Source organism: Ambystoma mexicanum, chromosome 7q (assembly GCF_040938575.1).
Source record: "Ambystoma mexicanum isolate Mex_15411 chromosome 7q, UKY_AmexF1_1, whole genome shotgun sequence".
Classification (NCBI taxonomy): Eukaryota; Metazoa; Chordata; class Amphibia; order Caudata; family Ambystomatidae; genus Ambystoma; species Ambystoma mexicanum.
Window position 1 is genome coordinate 325,247,159 of NC_090941.1, and position 16,225 is coordinate 325,263,383.

The following is a 16,225-nucleotide window of genomic DNA, read 5'->3' on the forward strand; positions in this document are numbered from 1 at the left end:
AATGCAGGAAGGGGAGAGAATTACCAAATTCCTCTCACCTCTCTTCCTGGACAACTGCAGAACTTTGACGGGAAGGAAATTCCCGTCGAGGGGACGGCAGACTTGGACATTAAGATCGGGCGACATAAGTTGAAACACCCGGTCATAGTTGTGACCCCAGAGGGCACCCCTTGTTTACTAGGGAATGACCTCCTGAGAAGGTTGTCACCCCTAATAGATTGCGTAAACAAGGTCCTCTGGACTCAGACTAGCCGACCCATAAAATTAAAACAGAGTGTCAACCATGTTAGTTTAAACGGCACATGCCACATGGTTGAACAAAAATCTGACCAAGTAGAATTTCACTTCCAGAACAACCAAATTCCAGACGTGACAGTAATAGCAGTAGGACAACAGACTGGTGATGGGGGGTCCTCTCTATTTCTGAAAATCAACCTTCCTTCCAGTCTAAAGTGGTATTCCATGCTGGAAGGAAACACTCTGAAATTCTATACCAATCCACAATCAGAAACTCCCACTCCTATAGTCCAGGAAGATGTGAAATCAGCTCAAAGCCTGACTGATGTTCAGCAAATTGGAGAGCAGTTGTTCATCCCTGTTCAGTTAAATGATGGGAAGGACTCTGTTCTCGCTCGAGTGTGTGTGAACAACGGTAAGAGCTTCATCAGCGAAGCCATGTTCCGCCAACTCCCAAAAGATCCAACCATTCCCACCTTCAAACTGATAGACAAATGGGAAATGGACCTGGAAGCACCCAATTCAAAACATCTCCTGCCAAGCAGGTGTATGCTCAAAATCTCCATTGGCAACAAGAGCATAGTCCATAATTGTTGGGTCGTGCGAGACGTCCCTGCCGCCTTTTACTTAGGCAGTGACATTCTCAATCGCTTTGCCATTAGTTTGGACCTAATAAACTTCAAAGCTTGGTCCCGATTAGCGGATAATCCCATGGGCTTTGATGATCCAGAAAAAGCATTTAGGTCAGCTCAATTGCTACCTTATGCGGTTGAAATTCAGGTTAAAGAGGAAGTCACCATCCCAGAAAGGACCCGACAATTCTCCCTGGAAGTGAAAGTTAAAAGGGGACAAGAGTTGAAAAACCCTGATGCTTACATACATCCAAATGCTTCTCTCCAACAGCAAGGGTTGGGGGTAAACCCGACTCCATTAGTCAACATAGAACATGACACCATTCTAATAGAGGTGGATAACAGCGACTTAAAGAGTATTACTCTAGCCGCAGGCACCATTATTGGAATGGCGGTTGATGACCGACATTTCTCCATTGATCTTGTAAATGAACTGTTAGGACCAATCCCCAAGGACTGTGTTGACAGTGACAGTGAGGACAATACAACACCAGACAGGATTTTCACCCGGCATGGGGGGAACTTCCTGGTGTACACTTCCTGCCCCTATGGTAAGGAAGATGTGACGTGTGACTTCAGGAGGGATGAGGTGATTTTCCAAGTCCATGAGGGCTGCCTTTCCCACCTGAAGCCTCCGGTCCAAATCAGCACTCTGACCAGGGACTTCTCCACCCAGCTGGAGGAGGCCGCGGAGATAGCCAAACCAGAAGTCTTTCCAGGCTTCAGGCAGATGGTGGAAGAGAGAGTCAACCTAGCTGATGCCTGTGTGACTCTGGAACAAAAGCAAAAGTTGAAACAAGTTTTCTTGGATTTCCAAGATCTCTTTGCGGTAGACTCATATGACTGTGGTCGCACCGACATCCACACCACAACAATCCCCACGGACCCTGGCATGACTCCTGTGTTTGTGAAGCAATATCGCTTGCCTCTCGCATCAATGGAGTCCCTTACTGAAATAATTAAGAACCTTGAGTCCCGGGGAATAATCCGTCCAGTCCACAGCACCTTCAATAATCCGGTGCTGGGAATATTGAAGCCAAACGGCCAGTGGAGACTCTGCGCCGACCTCAGGGAGCTCAACAAACGGGTCCATACTTCCCGATGGCCTCTGCCCTACATTGACCAAGGGCTGGCCCAGATCCAGGGGTCACAGGTATTCACTGCAATAGACCTGACCAATGGATACTGGACCGTGCCTGTCAGTAGGGAGGACCAATACAAGCTGGCTTTTACCTTTGGGGGCCAGCAGTACACATGGACCCGGACTCCCTTCGGATACCTTAACTCCGGTAATGAGTTCAATATTTTCCTACATAAGGCCATGCCCGACCTGGGTACGAGGGGTAACCTGGCTTATGTAGATGATGTCCTCATCAAAAGTTCATCTGTGGAGGAACACATAGCAGAGATCCGTTATGTTCTGACACAGTTGAGGGCCGCCGGAGCAAAACTTTCCTTTCAGAAAGCACAGTGGTGTAGAACCCGTGTTAATTTCTTGGGGCATGAGATTACTCCTCAGGGTCTCTGTCCCCAGGAAAAGAAAGTGGAAGCACTTCAGAAACTGAAAGACCCCACAACTCTGCGGGAACTAAGGAGCCTCCTTGGACTGACTAATTACAGCAGAAAGTTCATTGAGGGCTACGCAGAGATCACCAGACCCCTGATTCATCTCCTGAAGGGGGGGGTCAAGTGGGAATGGGGTCCAGAACAAGCCGAGGCAGTAAAACAACTCAAAAGAAGCCTCTCACAAGCGCCTTGCCTAGCTTACCCTGTCAGAAACAAGGAGTTCTTCCTGGAGACGGGGTTCTCTAATACGTGCTTGACGGCAGTATTATATCAAAAGCATGACAAGGTCAATAAAGTAATCTCCTATGCGAGCAAAACTTTATCCTCTGTGGAGGAAAAATTCAACGATTGTGAGAAGGCACTCCTGGCAACGGTGTGGGCATTGAAGAATTACCGCCCGTTTATCCAGGGGGAACACATCATAGTGGAGACTCCACACCAGCCTCTGCAATATCTCCAAAGTGACAGAATCCGGGCCGGAAATGTGAGTAATTCCCGAATTACTTCCTGGATTCTGTCAATGCAAGGCTTTCCTGTGGAGGTCAGATATGGCCAAAACAAGAAGAGTCCCCTCGCACAAGGTCTGGCTGACTTGCATGATTGTGCCAGAGAAAACTGTCTCGAGGACGAAAGTCTAAAAATCAAGGACAACATGGAGGCATACCTTAATTCCCCACACAAGGTCTTTGAAGAAGACAAGTGTGAGGGAATGCCCACTGTCTATGTGGATGGATGCTCTTACCATGTTGACAACAACGGGGAGAAAGAACTGGTGGCCGGCGTAGGGAATGCATGGGTGAATGAGTCCCCAGAACCCTCCGCTGGATACAAAATTGGTCCCCGAAGTAGTCAGGTGGCAGAATTGATGGCTGTGCATCAGGCCATCCTCACTGCTGTCCAGCATCAACTCCACGAACTGGTCATAATCACAGATTCGGATTATGTACGGAACGGGTTCGTGGAGCACCTGGTTAATTGGAAAACCAGAGGCATGTTATGTGCTAACAACAAACCCTTGAAACATGGGAAGTTGATCCAAAACATTGATGATCTGGTCACATCGAATGGGATGACCATCTACTGGAAAAAGATCAAGGGTCATTCCAAAGTAGAGGGACCAGACAAAACTGGAAATGACTTAGCTGATCAGCTGGCCAAAACCGGAGCCATCCAAGGGGATCTAATTGAGATTGAGTCCCTGTTGGGGGAAATCCAGGTCACTGCCATCACTAGGTCCCAGACAAATGCTCACAACGACCTCTCAATTGCACAATGGAGTAAGGAGACCCCTGATGCTGATTTGATTACTGCTCAGAAGGGGGATCCAATAATTGGTAAAGTTTACCAGCACCTTGAGGACCCTGAGAACTTTCCCCTGACGGATACCGATTACATTGGGAAAGAGGACCTAAGAGTGTTGATGAAATGTCCCAAAATGTTCCGGATCCAAGACGGTTTGTTGGTAAGGAAATCCAAAGCTGGCCACGATCAGTGGGTGGTTCCTACCTCATTCCGAAGCCTGATGTTAAGTCACGCCCATGATGCGGCCACTGCCGGTCATAGGGGGTTTCACACAACATTGGAAATCTTAAGAGAGGTTGCATACTGGCCACACATGGGGCAGGACCTCGACCAGTACCTGAAGGGTTGCCTTGTGTGTGCACAATTTCAGCCATCATCCCTCACACACCGGGCGCCTTTACAAAAGAGGGGAATGACACTGCCATGGTCAGATTTACAAATCGACTTTGTAGGCCCTGTGATTCGCTCGGCTAGGGGGAATAAGTACATGTTGACTGTGACATGCTTGTTTACCAAGTGGGTGGAATGTCTCCCAGCCCCAAATTGCAAGGCAGAAACTGCAGCTGCCTTGATGATTAACCACATCTTTTCCCGTTTTGGTCTACCTCAAAGGATTGAGTCAGACAGAGGTAGCCACTTCACCAGTGAAGTAATGACAAAGATGTGGGAGATACTGGGGGTCAAGAGAAAGCTGCATATTGCTTATAGACCAGCTTCTTCTGGGGCAGTAGAGAGATATAACCGGACAATTGTGAGCATATTAAAGAAGTTTGTGGCAGATTCTGGGCCAAGTTGGGATATCCGATTACCTCTGGTCCTAATGGCCATCAGATCTACCCCTTCATCTGCAACCAAAATGTCACCATTTGAGTTGATGACTGGGCGCAAGATGGTGCTTCCTCAGCATTTGCTCTACAGGACCCAAGAGCAGACACTGATAAATGCCTCCACTACCCATGAGTATGTAGAGAATTTAAGGAAACACCTCCAACATGCTTTTGCTTATGCTCAGCGGAATCTAGAAAGATCGGCTGATAGCATGAAGACCCATTATGACCTGAAAACTTCCAGGAAGGAATATCAGGTGGGAGACCGGGTCTATCTATACAACTTCCAAAGGAACCAGGCCAAGCAGCGCAAATTTTTGCCTACATGGAAGGGACCCTTTGAGATCGTCGATAAGATCTCCCCTGTGGCCTACAAGATCCGCATCCCCAAAGGCGGTTCGGCAGAGGGGGAAGACAAGTGGGTCCACATAAACCAGTTGAAATGTTGCCATCCCAGGCACACTCTGCAACAACTGGAGGAATCCTCTGGAATCCTAGCGGGTACTGTCTCAGACTAATTCAGTTCCAACCATAAAACATACCACATCTAGTCTCTAAAATATTGTGATTTGCATGAAACTGTCTCTTAGTTATACTGTTTTTTTTTTCTCAAAATAAGAATGTAATGTTTCGTTATGATAAAATGCATCTGCTGCCCCACTACCTCAACAGTGGTGGAAAAACGTCTATGAGTAGATATTGCCGCTTTTGCTTTATCATCCTAGGAGAGATGAAACCATGAAGGATGACCAAGAAGAACGATCCGGAGACCGGGAGCAGAGACGCAACGGGCCCGGGGTACCGCCCAATCTTCCCATCAGGACCGGCGAGGAGAACCGATCGATCAGTACCGGATGGAGAAGAAAACGCTGAACTGTGTCATCTACAGAAGAGGAAGAAGATTATGCGGACAGACCGGTGCATGGGTCAAAACCCTTGTGCACGCGACTCCCCATCGACTCAAATTCAAAGTGCAGTCGCGTGGGGGGGACTTGTTGGGTGTCCTGACCCACGTTTAAGCTACCCTGCTACAACATTTGGTGCTGTGGGCTTAGAAAATTCAAGATGGCGGAAAACCCACATGTGCGCTGAAATCCAGGAAAGCTGCGCAGTTTGTGCGCCCACCAAAATGGTTGCCTCACTTGCCACCCACCAGTGCGAGAATGAAAGGCCGGGTTGCCATGAGGGAAATGGGTTGCCAAAGGAAAAACAATAGCGCCGGTTAGCTTCAAAGCGCTTTAAAACCACCATTGGACTACCCGCACAGTAGTCTGAAACCATTGGGAATGGCAATGCTGATTGCCAAATGCAACCTAGAATTGTGGGGAATTCATTTCTTAAATCCCAAAAATGGGTGCAGTACCAGTACTCACCACTATCCAAAAGCCGGCGTTTTAAAACCACTCTGTGTGTTTTTCTGAAGGCAAGCAAAATGCCTATTTCAAACCTTGCAACATGTGCAAAATATTCACTGAACACCAGCAGACATTTGGCAGAATGGAGTTTTGTGTGCCTACAAAATCTGGGAAATGAAGAGCCCAAAAACAATGCTTATAACAAAAATGCTATGGAGTCAGCAGCTTAAGCCTAACTGCAACTGGATTTAAAACCACCAAAATCGAAAATGTTAAATTAAATGAGTGACCTATGTTTGGTGTCACATGCCTTTGTAACTGTTGAAATGTCATAGTTTTGCACTTAGAATCAGCATTCTAGCTGCATGTGTAAAATTACAAGTTATTTTAAAAGCAACAAAAAGTTAGCTGAAGGTCTGGCTTAAGGAACTTGATTTTGCCTAGCAACGGATCCCATCAGCAGTGAAACTTGAGTCACCACTGTGTTCCCAGGCCAACCTTCCTTTTGCTGCCCAGGCTAAGGATATGCCATCTATCTGATAATTGAATTATCTGTGCTCTGCAAGAGGGTGAACAAAGCCCTCTTCACTCAGGCAAAGGTTTTTATTACCGCAGTCGTAAATTGTAGCTTCCTCTTGGCAGGAGCTGGGAGGAGCACTGCCTGTGAGAGCAAGCTGGCTTGGCAGAACTGGAAAGAACCAGAAATTCAACCTTGTGCTGAGGGTAAACCACACCCCTTTGGAGCCAGAACATAACTTTAAAAAGATGAATAACTCATAGAGCGGACATGTGAAAATTTTATAAATGATACCATAATTCTTGTGATTTTTCTGCCCACAGTTTAAGACGCGGTAGGAACCGGTGGTATGTTCAGGGGGGTTTTAGCGGAAAAGTGGATATTACTCTAAATGTGTGCATGTTAAAAATCTGAAACTTCATCAGTTAATGTCCCTACCCCCTGCACACATGTATGTAAAGTTGGGTCCATGTCGGAAATTGAAAAAGCAGTTAAAAAGTGAAATATGTGCCAGTTCTGAATGCAAGCTCCCAGGAAGAGCAGAGTTTGAACAGGGGATACCTCCTGTAATGCATGATGGGTGCATATGATTTTAAAACAATATGTACCTCTGCAAATATGTATTTGTTTCAAATCTAGATTTGTGGGTAAGTTGACAGGAGGAGTGGACTTTCTGCAGGCTGTAAAATGACATCAATCTGACTCACAGTTCAGTTTGCCAATCAAGCGGAGGAATGGAAGTTTGACCAATTAGAAGCTGAGAGAGAGGTAGGGTCAGTGATGCTAGAACACACCCACATTCTAAACACATAAAAGCAGACAGACAGGACAGATAGGGACTTCAAAATCCATCTGCCGCTGGAAGCCCTGCCGGAAAAATCCATACTTACCTCCATCAACCTCCAGAGAGCCAAACTAGAGACTTCAATCTATCCAGAACTAAGAGACCAGACCAGAGAGACCCAGACCAGCAGAGAGAGTGACCCAGATCACTGTGAAGTGCAGAGGCCAGACCAGACCAGACCAGAGCCCAGTCCAAAACCCTGACCAGATCCATGGCGAGGCCCATTTCACTCAAGAATATAGTGTGAGTACATAGCAAACTGTGTAGAACCAATCTCCTAGTTAAAATCATATAATTCAATCTATTTAACCTAAGTAGAACTGCCTCCTAGCTGTCACCTGTCATTTTAGCTGCAAAAGCTGCACGTGTCTTTTTGAAACTTTAAAATTTACAAAACCAAAAACGACCTTTACTAAATCGCTCATATCTCCGCGACCGTTTGAGCTAGAGACTTGCAATAACTTTTATTTGAAAGCTTAGAATCGTAGCTTTGAATCGCACCAAGAACCGCATTCCTACCCCTTATAGTTTTACCGCAATCGCGGAACACGCATCCGCGAATTTTACCGCGATTTGCAATTTCTTCACTTGTAAAAACTGCTGCTGTTTGCCTGATTTCATTTGCCAGAAATTCGTTTAACCTGCTAACTATCCCTGCATCATTGCTAGTGTGAGCCTGGACTAATATTAACTAGATACCACTCACCCTGAACCTCTGAAAGGGAATTAAAAGCGTTTCCAGCATATTTCTCATTCATTGCCAGCACATATCAAAGCAATTTGGGCCTGTGTTTTCAAAACTCCTATCTGTTTTCTTTAAGCTTGCTGGGATTGAACTGAATCACATTTGATTGCATTTCTGAGAACTGTGTGTTTTCCTTCCATTTCCTTGCCTTGCATAAAGGGGGGGAGGGAATAGCCAGAGAAAAGTGATTACATTGTTTTGTTGAAATCATATTGAGTATTTTCTATATTGCATTTTCATTCAACATTACATCCATTTGAACTCTATAAAGCATTTTCTACCACATTATACTTCTATACCTATTTACCAGTGTGCTACCTTATCCATTTCATCTCAACTCCTTAGTAATTATAAAGAAGTGTGCTAGTGCCAGATTCTCCGTTGTTGATCTTTATCATATCAGATTAAGCGTGCTATTCAATTATTAATTTATTATAAAGCGTGATATAATATATATTGTAAATTATCAAATAAACCTTTTAAACTTGCAAAACAGAACTACTTCTTGGCTCAGTGGGGTCAGGGGGATTCCAAGAGAGGGGTGTTATATAGGGGTAGTCATCCAGAACGCATGAACTGGACCTAAAGATATATCAATAAGGGTTTTCATTCAGTATTATAGACTAGGCGTGGACTTAGCTGTAGTGTTGAATTGAATCCTCTTACAGTACTGTTACGGTCTAGACTTTTTCAAGATGGCGGTCTCCGTGCACAGTTTGGCAAATTTCAGACGCTGTTGAAATACAAATGGTGCGTCGCAACCCTCAGCTAATGTTTACCTGCAGCCGGAGAAAAATGCTGTACTGATCCCGTGCCTATCTTCTGTCTCCTGTGTCACCTGTATGTTACTCTCCACTCCTTGTCCTTTCCTCCAAGTCTCCCAGTATTCTTTTGGATCCCAGATCCTTCCTTGTCCTCTCCCATTCATTTACCTTCAAAATCCTTTGAGACCTTCAAGCCTTCAGCACCTGGATTCTCAATGTTCCCGCATTGTTTTTTTGTTTTTTTCAGCCATTGGCTGGATTAGGGATTTTCTACTGGCTCCCGCCTTGCCCTTTATTTACTCTTTGTTAAGCTGGCAAGTTGGCTGCTGGCCAGGATCACACTTTTTGTATACTCACTGCCTACACACACGGAGAAAGGAACACAAGATATCTTCTAACCCAGGATCCGGGGTAAAACCATGGAGAAAAGGGTCATACATGTGAGATGCTCCCTTCTTGATCCCCACCTATAGAACACCCTACCACTCAAATCAAGAACATAGCCAAAATACAGACCTTCAGAACAAGACTGTTCTCAAAAAGCACTGCCTATCCAGGGAAGTGGCACCAACGTCCTACAGGGACATCATCCCTCACCCTAAACTCGCCCCCATAGTCCATAATTGGAAATAATGTATACGATTTACTCTCAATTTGGGATGTCCCCAGACCATGTTTCCACTTGTATATTTTACCATCTAGACCACATTCTGCTCACAAATCACTATTGATGACTGTACGGCACTCTACAAAAGGTATTGCTTTGCACACTGCTTTGCTTGGGTAGAGCATTTCTGACAGAAGCGCTCAAAGTGCACATAATCCTTGAATTCCAAGTCAAGTCAAACAATGTGTGAATTGTAACAAACTAGCTTTTTGCAGCATCCAACCGTGAATTTTGGTAGAATCTGGGTAGAAATAAATATTCAGAATTCTTTAAAGGTTCAGAAAGTTCCCACAATCCCTAACAGTATACCATGAACAAGAAGTATCAGGGTAAACATCATTGTACATTGAACAGGCTTGCTGGGAAAGGTATGTGCTTCTTCAAAATAAGGCTGAGAAGAATGATCCAATTCCCTCCAATGCAGAGAAGAAGTCTCCAATTGGGTACTGGAACATACCGCTCAAACCTTAGCATATTTGCCAGGAGCGTGCTAACAATAGTACTTCGCACAAGGAGAGACAATGGCTATTGCAAAGGGTGTCCGAAGATCCCACTGTCTTGCCCGCTCCCATCGCTTCCTGTCATTGATTCACTTTGCCAAATTTCATGTAGCGCTTTAGGGTTGCAATACAAGATGGGCCACCTCCTACTCGATGCAGAATTCACAGCGCGCAACAGAAAAGATGTACAGCAACGATGGTTCATGCAGTGCATGCTTAAGAGATACTGGAGCCAAGCTTCTGGCATACTGTGCCAGAGACATTTAGGAAGGTTGTCGTGGAAGGATGGTTGCAAAGCACTTAAAATCCACTATAACCATCATAGCCCGGTCTGACGAGAATCAGGAGGATAGGAACAACAAGGGGCCGAGTACAGGGTGTAGTAGGAGTGGCTGGTAATTTCCAATAGAGGGTGCCCAGCCAGAGAAAAACGCTCCCATGAAATGACAAAGCCACGCTGTGCAATGCAATTGCTGTGTGCCTATGGTGCCATCAGAAAATCCCAGATACTCGTGTTCAGGACACCCAGCATCCGCTTATATTGATTTCTGCTGAACTTCCCATCTATTCTCACAGAGGCCAACAGGACACCCAGAAAACTCGCTGACTGCAGTGAACAACCCTGGCAATTTTACTAGCCGACCATGGGGGCATTCCCAACACCTGCAAACTCACCCAAGGCCGGCAGAAAAAAGGACTATACCCGTTAAAAACATTGGGGGGCATATTTTTCAATTACAAGGATGCATAAAAGCAAAGTATGGTGCTTTCATGCCTCCATGTAACGCTGTGCCCCATTTTCCTGCTGCTCGTTCAAAGCGTAGAAGCGCAGCAAAGCGGAGTGTGCACCTCTGCTTTGCTTTCCGCTGTCTTGGTATGATTTCGAGATTTTCCTCCAAGTGCAAAGCCGAGGGTTTCCTATTCAATAGGCCTTCAATTGCACCTTCTCAAAAGCAGGTGTTGTTCCTTTGTAATCCATTATAAAACGCTGCCTGCAATTTGTAAGCTGCAGGCTGTATTTTATTTCTCTCAAAGTGGAGAGTGAGACTGAATAGCAAATGTGATTCACCTCGCTTACACCTCCGTTTTTGACTCAACTTTGAGGGTGACGAAAATTGCATGCAGGTGAGCCAGCAGCATGTACGTTCTAGCGTTGGCGCCCCTGCATACAGTACCGCTTTCGCAAAAGTACCTGCATTCACGTGCATCCTTTGAAAGATCAGCTTTTCTGGGACCTCTTCATACGCCGAAACAACGTTGTGCAGTCAATAACACCATAGCCTATGTTAAATAAACTGCTTGCCAAAAGTGTCTTTAAAAATTAAACCTATTGTGCGCTGTGTGTCTATTCAATGGAGACAACACTCTAAAAAATGTTTACGGATTTAAAAAAGTAAACTAAACTGCATCACTCAGCACCCTTAGAACATGATCGGGTAGCACTCTTTAAAGAGGTTTGGCTCGGTTTTAGTCCCAGAGTCCAGATGCCTGGAAACTGTAAATTCCCGAAACCCACCTCTCTGCGTTAAACCACTTACCACCTTCAGCTGGGTAACCCTTAGGATTCCTTCCCAGTGGGTAATGGCAACCAGGAAGGCAAACATACAGACCAAGTCGTCTTCAGGCACGTTGGTTTATTTTCCAAAAACATTTGCTCTTTACAGTAAATCATTTCAGTCTCTCGGAAAACAAGTCAGAAAACTATACAGCTGTTTGCTCCACATTTCCATATCAAGTTTTACAATAAAAAAATAAAGAAAAGAGACAGAAGCAAAACAGCAAACATTCTGCACACGCATTACACATCCACATATAAACATTTGAAGCCTCTTACAAAACATTATGTACAACATTTGTCAGCTATTTACATTGTTTTTAAAACACTAGATATTAAAACAAAAAAACTATAATTTATTTAAAGTAAAAATAGCATCTACAAAACAATACAACTACCATAATCCACAAAATAAATAAAGACAAAGAATGAACAATGGTTAAAAAAAATTAGGGTCTCTCGAGACGCTTTTTTGGTTACCAACAGTATCACAGTTCGGAGGTCAAGTCACACTTCCAAAAAATGCAATCTGAAGTTTTGAATATTGGGTTGTCGTTATTGCATTTAAAATGTTCTAATAAACTAAACTGCACTGTAATTTAACTAAATTACTGTGTCCGTTACCTAATTCTACCTGTGATAATATAAATCACATCAACACTAGACTACAAACTGCAATATTTGTAAAGTTTAAATGAAAATGTTCTTAGGACTCTACTCAGCAAAATAAAATTGCATCATCCATGGATCCTAGTTTCTGGGGCTCACAAGTAGTGTTTGTTCCAAGCTAATATGGACATGTGGAGCTTGGCTTCCCCTGTCTCTTAAATCCATACGGTAGGCTAGAAGACCAACTGTTAACATCTGTCCAGTAGCCTTGTGTGGAATGCATTCACGTCCGGGAGGGAGCTGGCTATGGAAAAGGCTAGACCGCCTACAAGCCATACCAGCCTTTGATTGGTTTGAGTAAAATAATAAGATGATCAAGTGCAAATCGCCTTGCCCCCATTTACTGAGAGCAAGCTCATGGGAAAGCAAAAATCTATAACCCAACGCTACAGTACATGGCCATCCAATCTTGCGCCAATGCCCACGGTGACGCATCAATGAGACCACACATGTATTCACTAAGAAAAAAAGGGATTTGAGTAACTAAAAATAAAATCCATCAGAAATGGAGTGCGGTGTTAACAAATGTTTGACCCCCCTGTTTAACAGGGAACCCTAAAACTCAAGTGTGTATCCACTTGGCAAAGAGAAGACTTGATTGTCAATGCATGTGCACCAGCAGGTGACAAACTATTTTTGCTGAACAAGAATTCTGAGGCAACAGCGGGCTGGTCCACCATTCAACAAAACTTCCAGAAAACGTAGCAATGCCTCCCAATAATGGCGCCGCTCTTCCTACAATCCTTCCGTGAGCGCAACACAAGTTAGCTTATTGCACAAGTACGTTTACATTCGGCTTATGATCAAGGCTCTACGAATGCCCCGACAGGGGCCGTGTAGCTAATTTTAAGTTGGATTACAAGTAACTTGCTATACTTCACAATAGTCAGTGCATTCGGGGTATCAGACACAACAACGGATGAGGGTGGCTAGCTCTGTGGTATTCAGTATCCCTTTTGTGGACAAAATGTGCCACCCGCGGATTAACAAAGTTGACAAATGTGTTTATTCCTGAAACTTTAAACCTGGACTTGCACACTCAACAGTAAAAGGCCTGCCCGGGCAAAACGATACAAGAAAGTGAGCATAAGCTTTGTTCCATGGCTGAAAACTGTCATGCATAGTGGCAGTAGGACTTCTAGTGTACTTTTACAAAAAAAAGCTCTGCCTTTACAAATCAGGTTGTATGTACATTATTTGAGTTTGTAAAAAAAAAAATTATAAAGTGTTATCACGGCACCATGGCTTGTCCTTTGCGTGCATTCGTCCATGACCTCATTCCATTTACCAAACACTGCCACAATAATAGCGGTGCTTTGGTCATAACAGCACAAAGTAAACGTAACGCTGTAGTGTGTTGAGATGTAAATACATGTAATGAGATTAAACCGGCTGACAAAGCAGAATAACAGGAGACCCAAGAACTCATGCTCTGACACTTGTGTTTTGTTCCAGTCTCACCTTGCCCATGAACAAACTCTTCCAGTTCTGCTTTTCTTGCAGTGCCCCCCTCCCCGAAATGGCTGCGGCAGCAATGTCCTTCACAACTGAATGCTGCACCCTAGCGAGTATTGCAGTCACGAGGCAGTAAAACGAAATTGCATAGATGCTGGGGGCCTCAAGAGAGGAGCCCGACTCAGTTCTGGTGTCTCTTCATATGAAGTGCCAGGTGATCGGAGCGGGAAAAGCTTCGGTTGCACACGGCACACTGGAAAGGTTTCGCCCCGGTGTGCTTCCTGTAGTGACGGGTCAGTTCGTCGGAGCGGGCAAATCTCCAGTCGCATCCGTCCCATGTGCATTTGTACGGCTTCTCACCTGTAAGACAAGCACAAGTGGAATAGGCATCAGTAAAGACTCCAAACCAATTAGAAGCAAGATGGAGGTTTACCACAACGCAGAATTAGCACATTATGGTTCTTTCGCGATTCACTGCAGTGCTAAGTGATACCCATCTATATGGTTTGCATTGATGCCGACCCGAAGGACACATGACAATACATTGGGTCCAGCGAGTCATAATAAGCTTCATAATGTCAAGACACTTTAGAACCATTCATTTGTCTGGGCTCTATGCTTCAACTCCAAGCAACAGCGATAATCAGGATTGGGTAATTCCGTTTGACGTGACTGCGTTTTGGGAAATGGATGATGCAACCGCCTTCTATGGAAGCTCCTTACAAGAACACAAATGTTACTGATTTTTTAAATAATCATGGTGGCTGATCAAGAGGTGGAAGGCTCTCTGATAATGTGAACTATTCTATTGACCCACTTTTAGATCCTTGGACAGGTAAACACCCATGCTCTATGATACAACCAGGGTGTAGCCCGGGGCCGAGTGCCCTTCTGATGCAGCAGAAAAGGTACTGGTGGCATAGTAGATGAGTGTGGAGGTCCAGCTGATCCAAAGTATGCGAAATGTGATTGAATAAGGGTGCGACTAAGTCGCAGTCCCTGGGGAAGGACAGCTCTGCTCCAGATGGCTCTGAACTAAGCCCATGCTCTTAAGAGTAACACACAACTAGTGAGTGCAAAAACAGTCAACTCAAGAAAAACACAAGATGACTTAAGAAGAATGACCCATCGCTTCATCGTGCAAGCTACACGTAACACACTAAGGAGCCCAAAAAGTAATCTGCAGCCAGGTGGGTGTGTTCTGGCAGCAAGAATGCAACCATAGTGAATTATAGTAAGGTGAGACCACTGATACACATGGGTCATACAAAATGGCAGATACAAATCAGAACACCCCAATTCTTATTAGGTAGAACTCTATAAGCACTTTAGGGGTTCAGTGTGGTTATCATTGCTCTGCGATGTTTATGGAGCAAACAGCTATCATTGGCCAAGATTTGAAATCTAGGTGAACAAATTCAAGGCAATGAAACTGAAAATAATATGCGAAGTATATTATGGCTAGAGGCTCAATGGAGTGGTATGGTTCTAGCCCCTGCCCGGCGTATTTGGTCACAGCATACACAGATTACATGTGAAAACACATAAAGGAGCAGTTCAAGGGTCCATTTTCGATAGATTTTCTTTTCTTAAAGCACACAATTAACCTGATCTCCAAGAGCTTGAGAAATGTACCCCAAACCCGACTGCAAGAGGGTAATTAAGGCTTCAGAGGCTTAGCGCGCAGCACACTTCTATAGAGCAAAATTGGAGGGCTCCCGCTCCTGCCAGGTAATGACTGAGGCTGGGCCCTGGTAAGGAGTGGGAGAGGTGGGCTGGAGTAAATCCTGGGTTGTCCAACTCCAGGCCTCGAGGGACAAATCCATGCTGGGATTTCAGGATACCCCTCATTAATATTCATGAGATACATACATTTGCATACAATGATTCTAAATGTGGTATATACTGAAAACCCGTCAGCATTCCAGCCCTCGAGGCCCAGAGTTGGACAACCTAAACCGTTTCCAATCTAGTCTACTGGCAAAATGCACATTAAAACGATTGCACAGATTTTAATATTTTGCAATCAGAATATTACAAAGGTCTGTAAATAAGATTAGAAATTAGGATGATGCAATGAATACTCCAGTTCAAGGACTATTTACCTAAAGCAATACATGAATCTCAGAGAAAGAAGGCCACAACTTTGAACAGCATGTGAACATATTTGAATCCAATCAAAGTCTAATAGACAGAATAGGTTAGAGGCTCTGTGCAAGTGTGCTTCCTGGCCCACTTCTGGAGACGGAGGCCTAAAAACATACAAGGACTAGCTCAAAAGAGGGGTCTCTTTGTAATTAGTACATCATATACATGGAGAATAAAGCCATACCCGTATTTGGCCATGGGTTATTCATTCTAGTGGCAAGAAAGGGAGTGGTACTCCAAATTCACCCTATTCCAAGCGTAAATGTGCACCTTACTAGGCCGCTGGGTGTAGCACGGGGATATGGTGGACTGCACGATTAAACACACTGACACATTACTTGGATGGGGACAGCTAATGGTTCTACTGAATTACAGCACATTCCGCGATTTGTAAACATGAAAAATCAATGTAGATTTAGAGAAAGGTAACTGGTGTTTACCA

At 44.5% G+C, this 16,225-nt stretch overlaps 1 protein-coding gene across 1 annotated transcript in view; it reads right to left on the reverse strand.

The window, feature by feature from the left end:
- Nucleotides 1–11,575: 11,575 nt before the first annotated feature.
- Nucleotides 11,576–16,225, reverse strand: part of KLF5 (KLF transcription factor 5) — a 33,833-nt gene continuing 29,183 nt past the window's right edge. Inside the window, exon 4 of the mRNA XM_069640651.1 lies at nucleotides 11,576–13,995. Coding sequence (XP_069496752.1) covers nucleotides 13,817–13,995 — 179 coding nt within the window. The 3' untranslated portion in view covers nucleotides 11,576–13,816. The remainder of the gene's footprint in view (nucleotides 13,996–16,225) is intronic.